We start from the raw sequence: 23,545 nt of genomic DNA on the forward strand, positions 1-23,545 counted from the left end.
TGCACCCAGGAGACAGTGCTGGAACCGACCTGGGTGGAGGGTCACGGCCGGGGCCTGGTGGGCCAGGTGGCCCCTGCTGCACCCAGTACAGTAGCCATGGGCAACCCATGAACACCCTGGGGTGAGGGGGGAGCAGACTGCAGACCACAAAGCTGGGTCAAAGCTCTCCTAGTTGGGATTCCTGGTGCTTCTTACTCAAACTCTGTAGCAGACATCAGGCTCCAGCCTTTAGAGATGGGCTGCTGTCAGGGGAGCCGAGCCGGGTCCCCGTCACTGGCGAGCTGCCCTCCTCTCAGTCCTGGGCAACTCCTCTCTGGCCCTTCCAGCTAAGAAGTTATACACCTTCTGCCATTTTTTTCTAAGACTGGGTGCTGCTTATGTGTCCCCTTTCGCCTGGGCTGGTGAGTCTGAGCACCAAGGAGACCATGAACACCTGTAGGCTCATACAGGATGGGAAGGAGACCCCTTTCCCTGGGGTAACCTGCTCAGGGCAGCCGGCTCCAGGATAGCCCCTTCCCCTCATGATTCCTTTCACCCTATTACTCAAAGCTGCTTTAGAGGTGCAGCTTGCTCCAGGCCTCAGACTATGTGTCCCATCCTGATCCCCCTGCTCAGCTAATGGCTCTGGAATTGGTCTTCCTGGGTTCCCAAATCCCAGCTCTGCTGTTAACTGGTTGGGTGACTGGACAAGTTGTTTCACCTCTCTGGGCCTCAGTGCTCTCATCTGTAAATTGGGGATTTTTAAGTTATTGAGGGGATTGAGAATATGACCATAAAGCACTTGGAGGAAGCCCCACCTCGAGGAAGTGCCTAGCAAATGTGCGCTATTCCCTCGGGGATGGTACATCATCAGAGGAAATACAGAATGCCTAGTTAAATTCAAATTCCAGATACAGGTTTTTAGTAAGTATGTACCAAATACTACATGGGATATACCTCTACCAAGAAAATCAGTGTATCTGAAACAAGAATTAACTGCGTCTTTCTCCCCCTCCATCTGGCAACTCTCTACTGAAGGAGGCTGATCCTGGGGCCTGGAGCAAGACCTTCCTGACCCCTGATTTGCCGTCCCCCTCCCCCGCGGACTGGTGCTCCTCCCCTCACCAGCTACTCCAAAGCAGTCAAGACACATGACCCTCGACCTTGGTCATTTCCATCCGCCTCATCAACAAGCCTTTAGGTGCGAGTTAGAATTAGTTCTTTCTGTTCTATAGATGAGGAAACAGGCTTGGAGAAGGAAGGGATGCGGCCTCTGTCCGCCCAGAAGCCATCTCTTCCCTCTGCCCCTCCCTGTGCCCCTCCAACGGCCCAGCCGGAGCCAACAGGACGCTTCGGTCCCGGGGCACCGTCCTGGCGGCTGCACTCCGCTCGCCCCTACACACCTGCCCAGGCCGGATTAGGAGGGCCCCGGCGCGGGCCACCGGGCGGCGAGGCAGCGTCCGGAGCAGCCACGGTCTGGCACCAAGGCGCTCGTCACTGGGCTCGGGGAACCCACCGCTGACCCGAGAGAGACCCTTCGGTGGTTCCACACCAGGCGGATGAAGAGCAGTCCTTGCAGGAAACCATTTTAAGGAATTCTCTGTAAATGAACCAAGCATTAAGGTTCTCCGGAGGGTGTGGCACAGCTGATCCGCTCTCCCCGGGGCCCGTTCTTTCCAAGGGTCACTCAGGCAGAGCTGGTCTCTGAGGTGGAGGGGGTCTGGGACTGGCGTCACAAAAGCTGGCCTGTCCCAACCTCAGGCCGGTGGGGCCGAGGGGTCCAACCCCAGCTCTGTTCTCTGATTGATGAGATAGCTCCGCGGCCTTCTGTTGGCTTTCCCGAGGCAGCCTGGACGCCAGCATCCCTCTACCCAGCAACCAAGACACTGCAGACACATGAGGTCACTTATGGCAAACACACACAAGACACCGCAACACTAGCCCAACGTACTGAGCCAATTGCACTCCTCTGCCCTCCCGAGGGTAGTAGAATCCACGGGGGCAGGCTCTGAGGTCAAGACTGAAGCCAAGACTCTTTACTACTTACTCTGCATAAATCATTACTCTGCCCGGAATGAGGGCGCCCCACATCTGGACCGGGGTGTCTATGAAGGCTGTCGTAGGTCCTTCGTTGAAAAACTGCAACGGAGGACTTGGAGGTCTTAGCGACAATGCCTCTGCCATCCTCTCGGCCAATCAGACACCATCTACTGGTGAGAAGCACCTAGTAGGGACCCGGCAGAGGCAAACTGATGGGTCTCTTGCTCCCAGGCTCACCGAGGCTTCAGCGCTCTCCTGCCAGCCTCGTTGGTAACGGCACACACGGTCCTTCTGGGGCCCCGGAAGCCATGCTTCCCAAAGCTAAGGACCACCAAACTCTTACCAAGCCTTAAGAACTCCAGCTACCGAGGCAATTCTGTTTTCTGGCCTGTTCCAATCCCACAGAGGTTCCCCCCGAAATCCCAGGTGTGTGCTTTGAGGTGGGGCTTCTAGAAAGGGGCTTAAGACAGTGGTGCAGTTGAGGCATCAGCTGTGGGCATTCAGGTCCCAAGGCCAGGAAGCAGGTACTCTGCTGCGCTCCCTTCTGTGGCAGGTGTCTTAATCAGGTGTTCTGATAGGTCAAGAGATCCGGCAAATCAATCCCCATGAGTGAACATTTAACAAGCCCCCAGCAGTGTGTCCAGAACAAACTGGGCACCTTAGAAAGATCGTGGACTGCTGTGTGCATATGACAGATTCATACAAGGTCCAGGCAGCAAGAGACATCCAAGTGCCACTGAATTTGACTTTTAAAATTGTTTTTTTTTTTTTTTTTTAAATCCAGGATCAAGACCACAGACAATTTATTATGTAAGACACGGGGTGAAGAATGACCAAGGAAAGTTATGGCTGTGAGTGACATGGAGTTTAGATGAAAAGGCTCAAGTTTGCTGAAGAGTTTAAATTTGGCTTTTGCTCTTGGAAACGTCAAAATAATCATAAGAAGCACTTATGCCTTACAGAGCAAATAATCCACAGAGTGTCATTTTCATTTTGCAAACAGGGACACAATAGCAGTCAAATATAAGCCTAAACACCCAGAGAGTTAACATACAGGTTTGGTAAGATATAACAAGGGATTTAGCATGCTGGTGGGTTTTTAAATCAAATCCATATTGAACCCTGTGACCTACTGGAGCTTCTAAGTGGAACCTGGGGAGAGCAGCTTTTCCATACAAAACAACAACAACGGACAACAACAAAGGGAAACCCAGGCTCTGCTGGATGTCTATAATACTCATTTGCAGTAAGGCTTTCAAGATACATGAATTTTTATAGCATTTGTATTTTAAGGATTTAGGGCAAATACATTTTTTTTTCTACTTGATAAAAAGAAAATTAGTACTTAAAAGGTTCAAAAATATATCGATTGAGTGATTTTTTTTTTACATAAATAAATTATATTGATTTTTAGGATTTAACAGCTGAAAAAACCCTTTCTGCTTCCACTGGAGGCAAAACTGAACAAAATGTTAGTTAAATAGAGAGCAGCATTTCTAAGAAATCTGTTGTCAGCATTATAGACCATCTATGCTACAAAGATGTCATTAAATAGGATTTGCTCAATCACTGGATTCTTTCTTCATACTTATATGATCCGTTATAGAATTTCTGATTTTTATCTCTGATTCATAACGATGGGACTCCACTTGAAAATACATGACTGATTTTTTTCTCCAATCACAATTTAACAGACTTCTTTGAGATGCTCATTTTAACATTTACATAATTTATAATTCCAAATGTATAAAAGACAATGACAAAAGCATCATAAATAAATAATGCAAACTGAAATAGTTATGTCAAACTTTTGGACCTTCTGATAAATTAGCAAAACTGTAACAGAAAAAGTAAAAAATACAGTAAATTGTGACAACACAAAGTGAAACTGGTTCTAGTAACACTTCCAACATTTCCAACGGTCGTGCACAGCCCTGTGCCCCCAGAGTCCTGGACCATGAGCTTATTTCAAGTCCCAGAGTGTGAACTGTCGATAAAGAATAAGACCCTCAGGAGGGATGGTACACAAGTGGGGAGGGAAAGAAGGCAGGTGCTTCCCGATTGAGGAAGGGAAAATGATGTTAATTTGCAACAGTCTTGGCTACCTTGATTTGGAATCTGGGTCCAGCTGCAAAATGGAAACCAAATAGGAAAAAAAAAAAAATGGAGAGAAGAAACAAACGTTCACAGTCGTTTTATAAAAGGTGGCACAGACATGTTCGGACAACCTCAAATAATCTGACGAAGGGACCTAGCAAAGTGTAAAAGTGTTGAGTGACTCTTCTCACAGGCTCCAGAAAGAGCCTTATTCTTGGTGAAGGGAAGCGCAAGGTAAAAACCTATTAGGGCCCTGGTAGTGGCTGCAGCAATTCTTGAGAATGGGGTGAGCTGATGCCAGCTGTGCGCTTGTGGGCAGCGTGCAGCCCCGCGGGGGTGGGGTGGAGAGCCCCTTGCCTGCCCGCCCCCGTCACCGGCAAGAACTCCGGGTGTGTAAAGCTTTTTCCTACCGAGAGTGATCTCTGAACTCGGGGGAGAGAGCATATGTATGTCTAAGACAATGCCTCATCAGTATTTCTTTTTGCTGCTCGTGTCTGAAACACCATGAAGGGGGACGTCCTGTTACTACCAGTAAGGTGTTTGTTTTATAAAGAAATGAATATACGCATTTTCAACCATTAGTTATATACTTCTGCCTACACTACTCATTTAGTGATCATGATAAAATAGGGAAATATTTTAACTAAAAAATATGCACCAGCACTTCCTTTTTCTGTGCTTTTTTGGTTTCCCCATTACATGCTTCCCATTCAACACAGCTCATGGAAAAAAGAGCCCTCGTGGTCTCTGTTCTTCGGCCCTTGGATGATAAATCCCTAGACAGCCTTCACTTGCCATCATCCCTCCTGGAATAGGTGGGAAACTTGGAGAAGGGGGGGCGGGGGAGCGTGTCACCAAGTACTGTATCAGCTACGGCTGCCGGAATGAACAACTGGGGAACAGAATGAGAATCCTGTGCCTCCTACACTAGGTCGAACTCAGCTAATGAAGTGGCAAGACCCTGCGACTATTCACATCTGTGACCACAGTTCTCAGAAAATTAGGTAGGTAATATTACTTATGGAAACACAGGTTCTTATGAAGGTGAAGTGAGGAAGTAACAAACCTTTATGGGATAAGAAACTTACAAGTCACAATCATTTCTTAAATGAAAAAGTTCTAATTGGTGTCACTGTTAGAGTCTTTGAGGCCCCCTTCCCTGGCCTGTGCCGCATGTTCTCTATCGGGGGGCACGGGTGCCCTGGATTCAGGGCAGTTCTGATCGCTGCCTGGCTCCTTTTCGGACCCGGGAGCAGGCTCTGGATTGGGGTTCAGGCTGTCCCCTTTTGTTTTCTTCTTCTTCCTTTTCTGGCTCTCCAGACCTATTACTTCAGAGTGTCTGGCCTGCTGCATTGCCGGCAGAGCCATGCCCATGCCAGGGGAGAGAAACATGGATGGGTAAATGAGTCCAGGAGACACTCCTGGGATGAGAAATGGGTTAAAAGCCACAGGACTACTGGTAGTTATTGCAGGTTCGGACTGATCAGAAAATGGACCAGGACCAGGCTTGTCTTCAGCTAACGTGTCCGTTTTTACGTCATGGCTACTTGGCTTGTCTTCTACAGTCTTTTCGGTCGCAGGTGTACCACTTTTTGTTGTGCTTGGTAGAGGCGCTGGAGCGGTGGAAGTGCAGGCAGCTGCCATGGGTGCATTGAGGAGTCCACCGACACCGAACATCTGGGGCACCGCGGCCATCCCCGGCAGCATCATGGGCAGCATGCTCAACGTGCTTTTGACCTCTTCGCCCGTGGGCATCGCAGCAAAGCCAGCCGGGAACCCCACCAGACCCGTGAGGGGGATGCCTGGCATATTTCTCATGTTCTGGAGTCCTACCAGGTCCATCCCAGCAATCAGCCCGTTCATGAACAGCGGCCCCATCCCCGAGGGAGAGTCTGCCACGATGGCAGGAGCCTTCAGGAGCTCGCTCCGAGGCCGCCTCCCCCTCCGGCGGGGGCCCCCATCTCGAAGAACAGGCTCAGCCAGGGTGTGATTGAACTTGTTTTCTGGGAGAAACCCCTGAAAAAGGACAAAGAAACACAAGATGCTGAAGGTTACTGGATGGCAGGTGATGGGCTGGGGGTGAAGACCAAGGTTCTGCACTGGCCTATCCTGTCCCTGTTGCATGAAGGACCTGAGTGGGAGCTCCCTGCCTACCTGCCTTGCTGCCTCTTGCCTATAACTGTGCCTGAAGTTGCTCTCTCAGAGGCCGAGAGCCAGCCACCACCACACAAAAGCAGCAGGAGTTCTAGAAAAGCCAGAGCGCTGGGGGCTGGAGCCCATCTAAGGACACCCAGCTCTTAGTTGAGATTTGTGGCTGAAACCACTTGACCAATCCGAGCATTCATCTTCTTTGTGACACAAGAACTTTTTTCAATGGAAGCCACAAAGAAACGTAGGGGAGACAGAGTTTTGCAGCAGATGTACCTGAATGTTGGTCTGAAGTCTGTAACTAGCTTCTCAGAGTTCTGGTGAGAAAGGACCATGACACCCATCTGGCAGTTACCAAAAATGAAGTGTGCAAGATATTACCTGGCCCACAGGAAGGAGTGCTCGCTGAAGGGATGCCAGTAACTGTGCACACCCCACTCCCTCTGGGTCCTAAGCTCCTGGAGGACAACCACTCAGACACCACACAGGGTGCCTACGTATTCACTGAGAAGACGAAGACATTCTTGAACGTTGTTGTGGAGAAGCATCACAATAAGTGGCGTTCTGGTTTCCCTCAAGAGAGACAATCTAGCTTTCCTCTGATCACAGAGCTGCATCGTGCTCTGTGACCTCTGGGGCTGAGCACCACGGGGCCTGAGCTGTGGCTAAGCCTGGGAGCCTGGGACATACAGCTCCGCTGGCACACGGCTCACCCGGCACCCGGTCCCCGCAGGCGGCTCACTGCGCACACTCAGGGTGCCTACCAGCGGGCTTCCTGTAGCCCTCCTTCCTCTGGGACTGTGGCTCTGGGCTCTGCGGGGGAATGAGGACCCACCAGAACCTGCTGGAGAACCTGCTCTGCCAGAGCTTACTGATTGGTTGCAAGGAGAAAAACCGTTGCATTTACAATGTATCTAACTCTGAATTTGTTTCCAAAATGGCATGAATTAGGACGCCTGGGTGGCTCAGTGGTTGAGCGCCTGCCTTTGGCTCAGGGCGTGATCCCGGGGTTCCGGGATTGAGTCCCACATGGGGCTCCCTGCATGGAGCCTGCTTCTCCCTCTGCCTGTATCTCTGCCTCTCTCTCTGTGTCTCTCATGCATTAGTAAATAAAATCTTTAAAAAGCAAACAAAGACCAAAAAAAAAAAAAAAATGGCATGAATAATCTCTGCGTCAAGAGAAATGTTCTGCCCAGAGAAAGGGAGCGATTTCTCTCAGTACCCCGTGCCTGAAAGCCCTCCATGGCCCGGGGAGCTGCCTCCTTTCCTTTCTGCTGCCGTCACTCCTCTTGAGCTGCCATTTGGCTCATCAAGGTGGTGCACATCCACAGCATCAGGGGCGCATTATAATAACTGCTGTTGTGCCCTTTCGGTCTTTGTACAGAGAAGCATAAAGAAAATGCCCTTCCCTGTGGGTCTCTGGAAGCCCTTTCTCCTTTCTGAGCCACTTCTCGTGGTTCTGTTATGGAGCTGGTATTATTCTACTGCCTTCTCTTTGATCACAGCAGTGGTGAGGCTTAAGATGTTCAGAATGGCCACGAGAGATCTGTAACCTTGGGTTTGCACTGGGCAAGCAGGTCACCATCGGGACTGGAACGTGGAAACTGGGATGGGCCCCTATGCAGAGACAGGACGTGGCAGGGCCCAACGGTGAGGCTCCTGGGCGGTGCTGATGCTGGAGGAGCCCACACTTCTCTACAGCCGCCTCTGCTGCCTTTTCAGGATTCTCAGCCGTCTGTATAAATGCCTTCTCTTTCTGCAAGACTGGAGTGGGGAGCGGGGATCTGGCAAGACACAGCTGAGACTCCACCGGTCTGCTTTGAGGCTCAGATGCAGGGACCCAGCTGCGGTCCTTGATGGAACAAGAAGGCAGGTGCAGGTCACATCAAGAGACACCAGAAGGGCCAGAGAAACTTTTATTAGGGCCAGAGTGCTAAAGACAGGAAAAGAAGTCAGAGTCCACGGGTACCTAAGGGCCGAGATTGGCAGCCAGGCCTGAGAACAGGTGAGACGGCTCCTCACAACCTTTCTAAGGACACCCACTTTGGACTTTAATCCAGGAGCTCTGGCATCCCATTACATTCACTGCCTTTCTTCTCCCTAACTAATTAAAGAAGTCAAATCCTTAGAAAACCCAACAGATCTCTCTTTGAAGGGGCAGCTGTAGGGACAGGGTTAGCTGGTAACAGAGGTTCAGGTTCTCAGTGAGCACACACGTGTTATGTGGTGGACTCCCACACAAGAGGCAGCTGGGAACGGAGGCACGGGGCCCACGGGAGTGGCAGTGTGGAAACCTGGCAACGGGTGGCCATCACAGAAGGGGCGGTGGGAACAAGGGGAGCAGCAGGAATGACAGTACCACTCCATGTGCTTTTACCCTGTGTTAGGCAGACGCTAAGGACTCCATCTGCAGTATCTCAGTCAGCCATCCCACTGGCCCTGCGGCATCGAGTACAGTTATCACAGCCATTTTACAAAGAATTTATAGATTTGTAGACACGGGAAAAATGTGTATTTGAATGTTCCCGAGTACCCAGAAATTATGTCATTTTTGAAGTCCTACATCTGTCCTTCAACGTCCGAAAAAATATTCAAGAAAAACCAGATCATGGACAAAAAGCTTTATGACAGTCAACTCTAAGAAAATTCTTCTCAAAAAGCCCTGGTTTAGAAGAGCAGAATTAAGGGAAACATGATACTGTCATGCTTTGTACCCTCCCTTGTTCGTGTTCCTCACAGAGTCAGAGGCAGGGATCTGCCCCTGGGCACAGATGGTCAGGGAAGAGCAGCCCATGGCTCCCAGTCGGGACCACTACACCACGCCGTCTCTTATGCCCCCATGACCACTGCCCACTCCTCTCGGGGCAGCTGTTCCCGCTGGCTCTGGGGATGACCACTTGGGGAGCAAGTACTGCCTGGTTCCTATTTCTGAAGAGAGAGAGCTTGATAGACTGGGGCCAGACTAAAAGACTGCTGATGGACACCACCTCAGCTGAAGGCCCCGGCCAGGGGAGCCACCCCTGGACCACAGGGCTTTTCCAAGACCTCTTCCCTGTAACCCACTCATAGCCAAGAGCCAGGGAAAGGTGCCGGGGCATGCTTTTTCCTTGATACCCACAAAGTTCCCTCATAACTCTCCAGTAGGGAGGGTGTGTTCAATCTTAGAAGTCTTTCTGTTGGAAAGCAAACCCAGAGCTTGACGAATAATGCGCCCATCTTCTTTTCAAACAATCTGTTATACATCAGATGTTCGTTTACATACTTTGAGTTTATCAGCGCACCTAGGGATAGCTCATTAAGACCAGCCTGTGTCCCACAGGAATCTTCCGACATGCTCCTCAGGTATTAGAATGTCCAGAAGCTTCCCCTCCTCATCCTTATTATTGTGAGCTTCTGATGTAGAGAGTACCAAGCCCTCTCAGAACTGGGAACCTGCCAAGGAGGCAGACAGAAGGCTGGCTGCCTTCTCCCCTTCAGATTTGAAGTGCAGCAGTAGAAAGATCCCAGGGGTGAAGAGAACAGCTCTTCACCCACAGCATCGCAAGAGGGGTGCTGACGGAGGAAGTCGGCTCTCACCACTTCCTGTGGGAGCGAGAGTCCCTCTAGCCGCCCAGCAGCTGCCCACCCCAGCCAGGTGCCCCTCCCAGCAACTCTGCGACCACACACAGCGGCCAAGTTGGGCTTTGGCAGCTCTCCCTCCTGGTAATTATACCCTGAGAGCAAACCTGCTTCCTCTTCTAGGGGAAGCCTGGGGAGAGGGCAAGGAGAGCAAGGAACAGGAGAGTTAGATGTTAAGCAACACTGGAGGCAAATGTGCTTTTCCAGATGATTACATGGGCAGCCCAACTCAAGAACATCTTCATTAATACATGGTAGCATTTATTCCAAAGTCTATGGATTCCAGTTCTCAACTTGAACTCCTGGGTAGAAGTGGAGAAGGTGGTGGTGACCAAAACTTCCTTACTCTTCCCAGGAAGCCTAGGAGATTTAGCCAAGAAACATTCACTGAGTGAAGAGAGACCTACCAACCAAAGAAGGAGGTGTATGTGGAAATGAAGTTAAAATTCTAAATACACAAAAAACCCCAAAAACTACCTCTAAAAGACATTTTTGGACCAACTGGGGAATTCTGAATGTGGATTAATTATTATTAATATTCATATGTCTGATAATGATAATAGTTATGTAGGAAAATATTCTTAGGAGACACACACTGAAGTATTTAGGGGTGACAGGTCATCTCTGCAAGTTACTGGCCAGTGGCTCAATAGGAAACAAACAAAAAGAAACCCACATGCATATCTATAAAGCAAACATAACACATCTACATGTGCATGTGCCCACACACATCTTGCAAGCGACCACTATGCACTGGACATCCTGAAAGCTGAATGAATCTCACAGCCCTACTGCAGCCTGTGGAGCTTGCCCAGCTGAGCCACAGCACAAGAGCAGAAGGGGCTGAGGGAGGGAAGAAGTTTCTTGATCTGAATCTGCTTCCAGACGTGGGTGTGTGTGTGTGGGGGGAGTTCTCCATGGGAAAGAAAGAGTGCAGCATACCTGGGAGGGCTCCTGCCCCAGAAGCTGTGGGAGGAGGGGGCTGCGGGGAAACGGGCCCTCCTGGAGTCAAGCAGGGTGTCGTGGTCTGGGCCATGCTGGCTCTTTCCCACTGAGGAGGCCGGTGACCCTGAGAACCAGGTGGACAAGTGCTTCCTCATCTAGCCTTACTGAAGGAAGAGAAGGGCCTCCAAAGCAGGGACTATGTTTATTTAACAAAGGAGGGAAAGTGCATCTCTGGTAAAAAAAAAAAAAAAAAAAAAAAAAGGCTGGCTTGCAAGAACAGCTTAGAAATGGGTTTTCTGGCAAGGGATCAGTGTCTGTAGGAGAGTGAACATTAATTTCCAGAGAACATGAGGGAAATTGTTAGACATGTAGCAAGAAATGAGAAAGCCAAGGAGGAAACCATGTGGTTTTTCTGACATGTCTCTACAACAAGAGCTCAGAGACTACAACAAAGCAAGGACCAGAGTCTCTCCTGGAAGCCTTTCACGTGACGCTGTGTGTGGAAACACGAGGAGAATGTGGGGAGGCGGCACGAGGGGGGAGAAAGACAGTTGGCTAAGAACTACCGCTGCATCAGCCTGCACAGCCCAAGCAGGTCTAAGAAAAGGGGTGGTAGAGATTCTCTCTGACGATAAAGCAAGAGAGGGGCAAAAGGGCAGCTATTCCAGTGTGATAAGCTTTCTAACAAGCAGCCAACCTTGGGACAGGGCCGGGCCCCAGTCCTGGAGCGGCTGCAGTGGGGGATGGGGATGAGGGAGAGCAGCTTTGTCTGTAGGGCTGCTAGAACAATCCACCAGGTGACAACATTAGTCACAGACTCCTTGAAAACATTAAGTAACAACTTTCTTCTGCAAAAGGAGGAAATGACTAGGGTGGGTGGTCCTCTGGAGCTGAAAGGAGAAATCACATCCAGGCGATCCCACTAAGAAGGGAATTCATTCCCAAGGAAAGCTGAAGCTGGCAGAGCCATGAAGAGAAGGCATTCAGGAAAGCCTGTGCGTTTGGGGGAGACAACTCGAAAAGAGTACACGTCCACAAGGCTCCTTAGAGGCTCCCTGTTTGGGGAGGACGTACTTTTAGGAGGTTAAAGCACACTGATGTATAATTTGCCCAAGCTTGATACAATTTCGGGTTGAAATGTTATTACTGCCCCCTAGAGGTTATGACTTTGCTATTCCAAATCTGTCCTCTGTGAACTATAATTAACTCAGATGCGTTGGACTACAACCATTTCACAGATGTCTTTTGAAGTCTCTTCCAGGCTCAGAGTTCTATACGAGGAAAAGACAGTGCTTAGAGTCAGCTGTTTCTCATTGCCAGTGAGGATGGACTAGGAGGAAATGTCTTAAATGGAAATTTCCAATAATGACATTTGTTAACACTAGAAACAGACTCCTGACAGGGGTTAAGGTATATTTCCCTGAACTCTATACAGTATAATAGGACGTGGGAGGAGGGAGTGGGAGGAGGGTGGGTGGAGGTCAAGTTTTGGAAATGGTTTAAGTACAAATTTAAACCAAAAGTTCTGGTGGTAAAGGTTAAAGACAAATGACCACGGGAAGTCCTACTGCTGCTCCAGAGGCCACAGGACCACTCATCACTACTTGTCAACTTCCCTTGCTAGCCTCTTGTCCTCTGGGAAGCCATTGCCTGGCCCCCCACCTCCCAGCTGGAGCTTTCCCCAAGTCTGCACGGCTGGGCTTCATGGTGACACGTCCCTCTTCCTTACCCTTAGTCCTGGCTCCTTGGGGACAGCAGGAACCCTCTCTTCCCCACTCAGAGAGTTGACATCTAATTTTCCAGGTTCCTTACAGCGTGGCCTCCTCTGCTTTGGTTTGTCTGAAAAATTCTAGGAGGCAAATGGAAACCAACATTACAAAACATTCTGTCACAGAGTCTTCTGATGATGGTGGTGTTTTCAGCTGATTTTGCTCTTCTCTCGTTAATGCCCCTCTGTACAGGAACCCACCAGGGTAGGTTGAAGGAAAGAGCTAGCACAGCCTCATCTAGGCTTTTTTTTCAAACAATAGAGTTCCTGCAGCAAGCTGGAGAACGGGCTGAATGGGCCTCTTGGCTCAGATGTGAGCTGGCTCACCGGTCTTGCAGTGTACTGCTGACTCCCTAACATTCTCCTAATCATTCACCTGGATTCTCTCTCCACTGCTACCTACCTGGTGGGCTTTGTCTTTGGAGAGTGTGCATCTGTGAATGCATTCCCCTCCCTTTCTTGTAAGCTCTCTACCTCCACATCTTATTAGTTGGATGTACCCAAGACAAAGACGGTGGTGAGGTAGGCGACCACAAGAGAAAAGAAAAACCAAGAAGAGACATCAATGCTCAGGAGCCCTCTCCTGCAGATTTCTAATCTGAAGATTTGCAGGCAAAGGCAGTAAGAGAACTTGAAGTAAGAATCGCAAATTTGTAACTCAATCTAAGTACAAAGTGGTAATATATTAACTTGGAAAGAATACGCAGAAAAGATGTTCCTGAAGAGGCAGTGTTTATGCAACCTAAAGATTTCTCTGTGCACTTAGGATCTTGTGTGGTAATTTGGGGGTGGTGGTGGCTAAGCTTAGGCAAGTTCTGTTCTCATCAGATTTTGTACAATGACTTGGCATAGTATTCTGACATGGGCTGTGATTTCTATTACTAGAACACTTAATCAAAATTTAAACTTAAAAATAAAAACCAAAACTTTAAAATGATGTTCTCAGCTGATACAGATCTCTCTAACTTCCTGGTCTCCCTAAGCATGCTCCTTATCAAACACAGCACCAAGTCAGCGGGAAGGAAATGACAGCGTCAGGTGGCACCCACAACACTTACTGCTCCAAAGCCAGGAACCTCTAAGGAGTAGTCAGCCTGCTGCCTTAGCCAGTCAAGCAGACTCTTGCTGGGAATGGCTTTCTCGGCCTGGCTGCTGGCTGCTGGGGTTGGCTCGGGGGCTGGAGCAGCAGGCACCGGCCCTTCAGGGTGGGAGGCGCTTGGGGGGGCCTGCCCTGGATCTTCATGGACTTCCTGGATGAAGGAGAGACAAGTATGTGCCAGTAAGTGTGACAGAATGAAAACCAGGTTCTGAAAGGAAAACACCTAAGGTGTGCTTTGTATCTTTCCATCTGTTTCCACCTGGTATTACTGTGCTGGGGTGTGGAGTAAGAATCCTCCGCACTACTGAGGGCTCCTGAGTGTGTTGCTTCTACCTGAGGTTCCTCTCCCCTTGTCTACTTGGTATCCTTTCATTCCATCCTGTCTGCTCATGTTCAGTGTTGCCTCCTTTGTCGCTGTCGTTGACGGTCCCAGGGTGCTCCACTTCCTGGTCCCCAATGCCCTCAGCACCCTTCACAGATTTTCCAATACCAAGAAATGCCACACTGCAATTTACTCCCCGGTGGCACCCTCTGTAGGAGGAATGCCTGTCTTACTCATGTCTGTACTCCCAATGTTTATAATGGGGTCTACAAAGTCCAATGTGGCGCTAAATAAATGTTTGCATATTAGTTTTAAAAAATGGTCTATGATCACTACAGAGAAACTATGGGTTTGCACTCTAAAAACTGAGACAACTGCCTTAAAAGTTTGCAGGACTGGGCTGCCACTTCAGCCTCCCAAATTATACAGAAAGTGTAAGAGGAAGATCAAACTTTAAAACAGACCAAATAATAGAGCTTAATAATAAAGCTCTTAGGTGCTAGTGAACAAAGCCCTTGGCTTGGTTCCCTGACCTGTCACTTTATTGGATAATCTTGGGCAAATTATTCAATGCTTGTAAGCCTCAGTTTCCTCATCTATAAAATGGGAGTAATAACAACACCTTTTCAGAGTTGTGATGCTCAAACAGGACAGTCATACTAACGCCTGAACACAGCCTGGCACACAGTAAGCACTCAATGAATACTGGTTCTTATTATTCCTTTTAAGATAAGAAAATATGAAATATGATTCCTATTTTGGAGCTTGAAGTTCAATAAACAGGAAAAACCAAAACACAAAGGTAAGTCAGTTGTCTTTGACACATTAAGTAAAGTCTAAGGGGATCTCTCTCCTGGCCAGGCATACAGCTTCTAACTTTATCTGCTGCTTACAATGGTCTCCTCTGGGTTTAGGGCATCTTGCTGTGATCCTAATGAACCCTCGAAGCAGCCCTCTGTGGGAGATGCTACAGGCCCACTTCACTAGGAGCACAAGGAGGCATGGTGGTACGTCCCGTGTCACCCAGTAGGTCAAGCAGTTTAGGAACCTGATGCCTGTTCCCTCTCCTGAACCCAAGTGCCTGGAAAGCCCACTAACCTGGAGTGCCACTGCCACAAACTCAAACCTGCTTTACTCAAGCACCAGCAGCTCTTTGAAACCCGGGTCGGGGATCTGGGCCATTTGTATTTGAAATGGCAAGACCCCTGGCTCATTTCTTCAAGCTGTGCACAGGTGAAGGGTCTATAATGGATTAAATGTGTTTCTAGAAAAAAATGGAGCAACTGATAATAAGAGAAACTAAGTAGGGACATTTGAAATAGGGATAAAAGATCTACAAATCAAACATCCTGTGTCTGAGGAAGTGTTTTGTTGCTCAGTGTAGAAAGGTCAATGTTTTCATTTAATGGCCTCATATACCCACCAAGATTCCAGCCTGAAGTGTCTGCTCCTTTAAAAAGATGAGGTCCATCCCTCCTTCGACATGTTTCCGTCTCCCTCTCCGTCTCCTTGTGGCAGCGTCATCTCTTCTGAGGCTTCCATTGACGATCTGTCCTGTCACTGGATGGATCAGGCCAGCTTGTAGAATTCCTGACAAGTCCATGCCGAGTGCTCCTTGAAGTGAACCAATAGCCCCAATCTTAGGGGTGCTGGCGCTCACTGGGAAAGGAGACGTGGCTCCTGGAGACCCCTCTGACGTGCAGGAGAGATCTATTGCAGATTCCCCATGCCAGCCGTTGAGGACGATGGGGGGGTGCCCGTGAGTGGCAGAGAACTGTTCTAGGCTCCGGGCCTTTGCATCCCTCTCCACCTCAAACTCATAGGGACGTCTGTGCTTTTGTTCATCCTTTGTGAATACTGGAGCCAGGAAGCTCTCCTGCAAACACAGACATGTGATAAGAGAGGTATGAATGCCACTTCTGTGGCTGAATGGCAGCTCTTTCTCCAGGCCTGATTTCCTCAGGTCTAGTAGGATTCCTAATCAACCTCTTAGAAGTTCTTTCCATTCAAACCTTCTGAAACCTTAGCACCAGATTACTTGGACAGCTTGGTTTTTTTTTTGTTTTTTTTTTGTTTTTTTGTTTTTTTTAAAGATTTTACTTATTTATTTGAAAAAGAGAGAGCTAGAAAGCACAAGTGACAGGCAAGGCAGAGGGAAAGGGAGAAGCAGATCCCCCCGAGCACAAAGCCCAACATGGGGCTTAATCCGAGTATCCTGGGATCAAGACCTGAGTTAAAGTCAGACACTTAACCAACTGAGCCAGCCAAGGGCCCCTCACCTGGATAGCTTGTTAAGACAGCGATTCTACTTCAGTGGGCCCAAGATTCTGCACACCTAACAGGTTTCTAGGTGCTGCTATAGCTGCTAGTCCATGAACTACCCCTGATGTTCAAGACCATAATCCAGGGAATCTCAACCTCAGATGTATATCAGAATTCACTGGAAAGTTAAAAAAAAATTCCAACACTCAGTCCACAGCCTGGACCAATTAAATCAGAATCAACAGCTTTTCAAGGTCCCCAGCAGGTTCCAATGTGCACTTGAAGAGTGAGGGCCAGTGTGCTAACAATGTACCTCAAATTAAGCTGGAGCTGTAAGTCTGAGTTTATAAAAACCATTCTCTGATTTCCCTTATTTCTATCAGCTGCCATCATTCTTATCGTCTTTCCAGTGTGGAACATACTGATCCATTCATGCCTCCCTCTCCTAATATGTTTATTAGTCATCAAGTCATGCCTACCTACATCCGCCCCCTTTTTACCTACTCTACCACTAAATTGGTCCAGGACCTCATCTCTTCATCAGATTCCCACTTGGCCTCCCAGACCCTGGCCCTCTTTCTTCCTGACCATCCTCTCCCCCAAGAACCTACATAACCCTTCAGTCAAGCTGTAAAACCCTGCTTTCATCATGCACTTCCCTGCTCCAAAATTTTAGTAGCTCCCTGCTTCCTAGAGGATAAAATCTAAATTCTTCAATTAATACCAGTGAACTTACAGGGAAAAAAAAAAAAAAAGCCAAAGAAAGAGAAAGAGGAAAAGAAAAAAACACAAATCTATCCATTAAGTATTTGCTGAATGAATGACTCAACTGAGAAGTACAAAGTGTCCTTCATTGTTTGTTCATAGTCGACATTATGCTTATGGCCTCACCTTCTGGATCTGGGCCACCAATGCTGCACTACTGCTGAAGCTGTGTTCTGATGCTTCTGGCTCTGAGAGGCTGCTCCGAGAACCAGCACTGCCCGTTAACACCGGGGTGGGCAGGGTGCCTGAAGGCTCATATTGCTGGCTGGAAGGCCATTTCCCCTTTAACACCACGTGGCAGATATTATCCAGGCGGTTGATTATCACGCGATCCTATAAAAAAAGACCAAAAGCTCTGAGGAGTAAGCAACAAGCTACCCAAATTCACAAAGTCCCTAGGGATCACGTGTCACATTTTTCTAACCAGAAGGAGTTGATTAGAAAAAAGCACACTCAAATGTACTCACTTTACAAGTCTTAAAATAAGTTCTATGGTCTGGACAATGAACATTAAAGCCATAGTGTTTTAAATACGAAGGCAGTTTTATCTTATGGTCTAATTAGTTGAATGTGTATTTCTTTAATGTTCAAATATGACATTACTAATACCTTTTCAAGACACTACACATTTTTCGGAGTTCACTTTCACAAATACTCTACAAGCTGAGAATGTTTTGGGTAGAGAATGCATACTGGGAGGGGGCGGAGGCGGGTTACCTTTGGCCACTCAGAGAAGGAAAAGAGGGTCTTCTCCTGGAGCAGCTGAGCAATGGTGGGAGCCCGAGCCTCCTGCAGGTCATCCCCAAGATCTCCTGCAATGCCTGATGTTGAGCTTTTGCTCTCCTCTTCAGAGTATTTCCCTGGGTAATCTGCAAAGAAGGGTTTAAAAAATTAATCCAGTACTTGGGAGACAGTAATGATCTCCAAGATTAGGACAGCTGATCTGTCTTTTCAAAAACTTAGCCCATTCTGTGCTTATTTGAAATTGAACATTAATTACCATGCTTTCTATTTCCAGAAGAACCCCAACAGTTAAGCCATAAATGCAGATCCTTTCTCTAAGGCTATCCATGCAAGTCACCTGATAACTTTGCATCCACAACCTAACAAAAACAAAAGAGATTGTCCTGTGTACCCAAGAATGAGAGCAACATGAGCAGCAAGAGGCTTGTACATGTGGTGTACAAGCCAAGAGGAAACTGAGCATTATAATACTTTTATACATTTGAAAGCAGTCTTTGAAATGTAACACATTAAATTGCTGACATTAGTGATTAAGGATGAAAAGTCCCAAAACTTACAACAAAGGTAAAATAGACCTGTTTCATGTCAAAAATGATGCAAAAGAACCTAGAACATTTAAATTACTTCACTGATGGAAAGATATGGAAATGCAACTCATTCTTTTAAGTTTCAGTGGTGAAGTTTATTATCAATGTGAAATGGATTTTTAAAGACCCATTTACCAGTAAGGGAGGGAATGATAGGGAATGAACACAAGGTAGTGAAATGTCCAGTGCAGGTAAAGTTGGGAGCCTCTTTTCTTGTGAAATGATATGGAATGTAGGTCCTCTGAAATGTATAGATTTCACTGGTGACCTATGCATCAGTCTAGAGAGCCACAGGGACCCTTCACCAGAAATAAGACTTCTTTAGGCCAGCAGATTCAAGGATATTTGAGACAGATGTGGCCCTGACCCTCAGATTCTTATATGGTTTCATGGAGGGAAAGAGAGTCAGGAAAACAGTTATAATAAACGAATAAACTATAAACAGTGGCAAGTGTTATAAAAAGAAACAAGTTGCCAGGATAGGAAATAAGAGAAAGCAGAAAGGAAGGTTGGTTAGAGAGAGTTTCTCAAAGGAGAGCACACCCAAGAAGAGGAGGAGGATGCTGAGGAATTAAGAGACACATCCAGGGGGAAAGTGCAAAGATGAGGATAGAGGGTTATAATCATTTGCATAATGTTGAATCCTGTAGGTCACGATAGAAAATGCGAATTTTACTCTAGACCTGATGGGGAACATCACTGAAAGGTTTTTATTTTTTAAATTAAAAACAAAAATTTTTTTTTAAAGATTTTATTTACTTATTCATGAGAGGCACACAGAGGCAGAGACACAGGCAGAGGGAGAAGCAGGCTCCCCACAAGGAGCCCAATGTGAGACTCAATTCCGGATCCTAGGATCATGCCCCGAGCTGAAGGCAGACACTCGATCACTGAGCTACCCAGGCGTCCCTCTGTTTCAAGCAGAGAGGTTGGATTTAAGTTTTAAGAAAAAGTAATGATGTGTGAGAGAAAACCCTGGAAAAAGAGCCAGGAGATGTGGGGGTTGGCCCCAACAACCATACCAATTACTGCTCCTTTACAGTAGACTGACCCTCTCTGCCCCACCTGTCCCACATCTCCTGTGTGTGGAGGACCCCTTCTGAGGTCTGCAAAAGCATTTTGTAAAGCACTGGGGCAAGGGGGCCCACTCATGAGTGTGTGTGCCGCCCACCAAAGCTCATTAAGCCGACATTGCAACAGAGGGGGTTTAGTGGGTAGACACTTCTCTAAACCATACTCTTCTGGGACGCCTGGGTGGCTCAACAGTTGAGCATCTGCCTTCAGCTCAGGGTGTGATTCCAGGGTCCTCCGATGGAGTCCCACATCAGGTTCCCCACAGGGAGCTTGGTTCTCCCTCTGTCTCTGCTTGTGTCTCTCATGAATAAAAAATAAGTAAACAAACCATACTCTTCTACACTCTGTACTCATTTCACTGCCTGGTTTTCAAGGACTATTTGGTGATTTCCCCCACAACAAGGTTCAAAGAAACAATATAAGTTTTATAATCTAACACATTAGCAGCGATCCTTTGTGGCATAGGCTGAGGATGGACAAGGTCAGAGACTGGCTCCCCTGGGTCAGCTGGGGCCATAAGCTGATTAAACTATTTTCAGCCTGTCATCCTAGCTAGTGTGTAAATTTTAACTTGAGTTAGGTACCTGTCTCAAGGGAGTCACTAATCACAGTGACTAAAACCAAAGGTGAGGGAGCATACAAAAAAAAAGGGGAAGCTAGATCATACAAGGGAGCTTAGTTGAGCTCCCCTCCCTCTTTCCCTCTTTGATATAAAAGTCACTGTCCCAGAAGGAGGAGGCTGTGTCTGTCTAAATCTCTGAGGACCATACCCAACATCAAGTCAGACACGAACAGGGATTTTGTCTTTTGGGGTTTTTTGACAATAACAAGGATAAATGGAATTATTTTTGTTCACTCTAATATGCCCTCTTGGGTCTGAAGCAAAAACTAACAGTAAAAAAGTTAAAAACTAACTCTTGTTGCTCAGAATCTCTAATCAAAGGGATAGAAATACCTAAGAGTCATTTACATTTAGACTCTTAACATTTAAAAAGTCCTCCTAACTTGAAGCCTTATCTAAGACTTCCCTATTTAAAAAGATTTGTATTTATTTGTATTTTTGTTGAGTTACTTGTAATTTTATTATTTTTTTTAGTTACTTGTTACTTTATTTTTATTTCTGATTCTAAACCAAATGTACCAACGTTGAATCACAAGCTTCTGACAATGACATGACTAACAACAGCACTGTGTTTGCTCACCTTAATAAAGATCACATTTATTTGTACTTTTGTGGAGTTCCTGAAAAGTTAACTGTCCTTATAGAAAAATGCAGACTCTTGACGTTCCTAAGCTTTTCTACTTTAGTTTGAAGCACCTCACCTAGTGGAAGAAGTTACTTCCCCCTCAATGCCATGGCTAGCATCTACCACATAGAAAGAAGCACACAAGCCCAGCCCAAATCACAGGGTTGATGAGGCACTTTGCCATGATTGTTTACAATCATCCTCAATGTTCTAGAATGATATCAGAGTTAAGCTACTCTGTCTCACTTTCAGACAAGGCCTGTGACCTTTGGTCTTAAACCACAGGGACCGAGGGCAGGTGCAACTCAGAAGCCACGCATCTCCTGACACTCCTTCTGTGCTCTCCCCTTCCTACTACGTGAGAGCTCGCTCATCCAATATCCCATAGACCCCACAGAGCTTACCTTGAGCATGGCCGTTCCCATCTCTGTCAAAATCATCTTTACTCTCAAAATCCATGTCTTCAGACTTGAGCTCACTGGCTTCTGAATACACATGGAAACCTTTTTTGCCTTCTGCACTGTCCTTCCAAGGCTCTTTTAACAGCTCATGTTTCCCCTGAGGGGGTTCTGCTGGAGTAGCAGTGGGCTCGCCCTCCACTGTGACACTGTTGGTTTTACTTTTGTACATGTCTGGGTGATAACCCTTGGGTTTCTCCACTTCAAACCCCTCGTTCTCGAGGCCTCGTGTCCACTGGTCTGCGTGCTTGCAGTGACACTGACAGGCCGCTTGAGGAAAAGCCCCCTGTGGTCCAGGATTCTGATTCATGGCTTCCAGGCCTCCTCTCTTGGCTTCCTCCACATGGAAACTTCGGCTCTTTTCCCTTAGGGTATCTGCAGTGGGCTCAGCCAGATGCAAAACCTCCGGCCTTTCCCTCAGGCCTGTGGCCATGCCTACATTCTCCTCCTCATTTTCCTCCTCTTCCTCCTCATCGCTGTGGGTCTGACTCAAAGCCAATTTGCTTTCTAAACTTTTGTCTTCTAATAAATCAATTAATTGCTGATCTGAGGACAGGCTTCTTCTGGAGTCACAGACACTAAGATTGTACATATCTACAAACCCACTTTCATTTCCTTGATCCAAGGAAGGGGAAGCTAAGCATTTGGCTTCTAGTTGCCCAATGCTTTCAGGCCTCTGCCCTGTCTCACTGCAGAGCTCCCCTTCCCTTGAAAGAGAGAGCAACAGATGCTTTCCATTTTTGATGTTCATCTGAGCTACTCCTGCTTCTAAGCTATCCATAAAAGAGGGGCCTGTGGGTATCTCTGCCTCGTGGCCACCAGGCTGGCACTTCCCCTCTTCACTTGCTGAGCTGGCCAGCGCATCCTTTCTGGGTTCTATAGTAGAGGGGCTTTCCTGGAAAGAGCCTGGCTCCCGGCTAAGAGCCTTCTTACCATACATCATGCTTTCCAAGGACTCGGGCAGCAGACTTTCGTCGTGGGTGATGGAAATGACATCTTGAACTTTAGAAAGAAAGTTTTCACAAGACATATCAGATAAATTGCCCCCAGGTGGCGGAGGATGATCATCTCTCCCTTCTATTTTCACTAGATTCTCAGGCTCATTTTCAAGGGGCTCTGAAGTCCTGTTCATCTGAGAGTATGTGAGAGATTCATACAGTTTGGAGTTGGTCTGGTAAAGGCAACAGAGACTTTCTGGTGCTTGGGCGTCCGTTCTCTTATGCTGGGCGTAGTTTCTGTAAGCGTCCAGGAAGGACAGCTGGGGGTCAGTCATGACATAATAGTCGGTGCGGTTTAGCCCATGTTTGGCAGTGCCAACGAGCAGGTCCCGGTCATGCTTCCCACACTCCCACCAGACAGGGAGGTAAAGGCTGGGCCTGCAGAGCTGGAGGCGCTCGTGCAGCTGGGGGCACCTCAGCACCTGCTCTCGGACCTTTCGCAGCAGCTCGATACGGTAAAGGGTTCTCGCAGCCCGTTCCTCAGTGATGGGTTCCACGTAGATACTTGGATCTGGGGGACCTGGAGAGGCAAGGCAGAGACTATCACCAAAGGTAGCCCCAGGACACTTGCCACCCACCTGGGCCCATGCATCTCTGGGTCTAGCAGCTTAACTCCCTGGCTCCCCAGCACATGGGTGTGTGTGCCCCTGACACAATGGAAAGCTACCAGAATAGAAGGTTCTATGAAACAAGGACAGATCCAGTGAAAGAGGAGCATGAAAACTTCAGTTCTGGAAGGAAGATAAGCTTCCGTTCAGTAAGCATGTACTCTGGCCTCTACCTAAGGTACTGTGCACATGTCATTGAGTTCTTATGGCAACGCCAGGCTGTACCATCATTATTCTCATTTAAAGGATGAGGAAGTAATATGTCAGATATGCTGACTTGCTCAAGGTACAGAACTAGGATTTGAGGCCAGGTCTTATCAGTAGGACTGTGAGGTCCAGCTCTTTGCAATCTATCCAGATCCCAAATTTTAATGAAAACACCCTAACCCTATCACATGGGGGCAGGCTGCTATCAGCCCAGGACTCACACTGGGTGGACTCCCAAGTTTCTTTTAGCTTTCCTACAATACAGTCAGATGGGCCAGATCAAGTTTATCTTTAAGTGTGAGGCAGGAGAGGGGCAAGAAGGAAGATGCTCCATCCCAACCAGGACACAATTTCTCAGAAGGGGTCTCTATTGGATCAGGGATTGTTACAACCACTTACTTTTTATAGCTAGAAGTCAATACATGGGAAAAGTTAAAGTTACTAAGATATAATCTACGGAGGGAGCAAAGTTTGCCACGGAATAAATCTCTAATTAACAGTAGCCTCCCAATACTCCTGTGATGTGTTAATCTGAATTTCAGTTTTTGTTGGCATCGCATCATTGTGGGAGAGAGATTT

General features: G+C 47.6%; 1 protein-coding gene and 1 long non-coding RNA gene across 7 annotated transcripts in view; one reads left to right on the top strand and one right to left on the bottom strand.

The window, feature by feature from the left end:
• Nucleotides 1-1,746: 1,746 nt before the first annotated feature.
• LOC144298363 (uncharacterized) lies at nt 1,747-3,662 on the top strand. 2 transcript variants are annotated; one of them, XR_013365316.1, is made up of 2 exons: nt 1,747-2,192; nt 2,804-3,662. It is a non-coding gene; the product is annotated as an uncharacterized LOC144298363 (long non-coding RNA). The 2 variants fall into 2 exon arrangements; XR_013365315.1 differs by lacking the exon at nt 1,747-2,192 and adding an exon at nt 2,202-2,445.
• Nucleotides 2,761-23,545, bottom strand: part of CHD6 (chromodomain helicase DNA binding protein 6) — a 203,915-nt gene continuing 183,130 nt past the window's right edge. For 4 of the 5 annotated variants that reach the window (XM_077873187.1, XM_077873189.1, XM_077873188.1 and 1 more), the window contains 7 exons: nt 21,100-22,671; nt 17,761-17,912; nt 17,170-17,376; nt 15,440-15,892; nt 13,654-13,845; nt 12,557-12,676; nt 2,761-6,132 (listed from right to left, as the gene is read on the bottom strand). In XM_077873187.1, the coding sequence (XP_077729313.1) occupies nt 5,236-6,132; nt 12,557-12,676; nt 13,654-13,845; nt 15,440-15,892; nt 17,170-17,376; nt 17,761-17,912; nt 21,100-22,671 (3,593 nt within the window). In that variant the 3' untranslated portion in view covers nt 2,761-5,235. The other variant, XM_077873191.1, reaches the window with a different exon arrangement.

This window comes from Canis aureus, chromosome 26 (genome assembly GCF_053574225.1).
Source record: "Canis aureus isolate CA01 chromosome 26, VMU_Caureus_v.1.0, whole genome shotgun sequence".
Classification (NCBI taxonomy): Eukaryota; Metazoa; Chordata; class Mammalia; order Carnivora; family Canidae; genus Canis; species Canis aureus.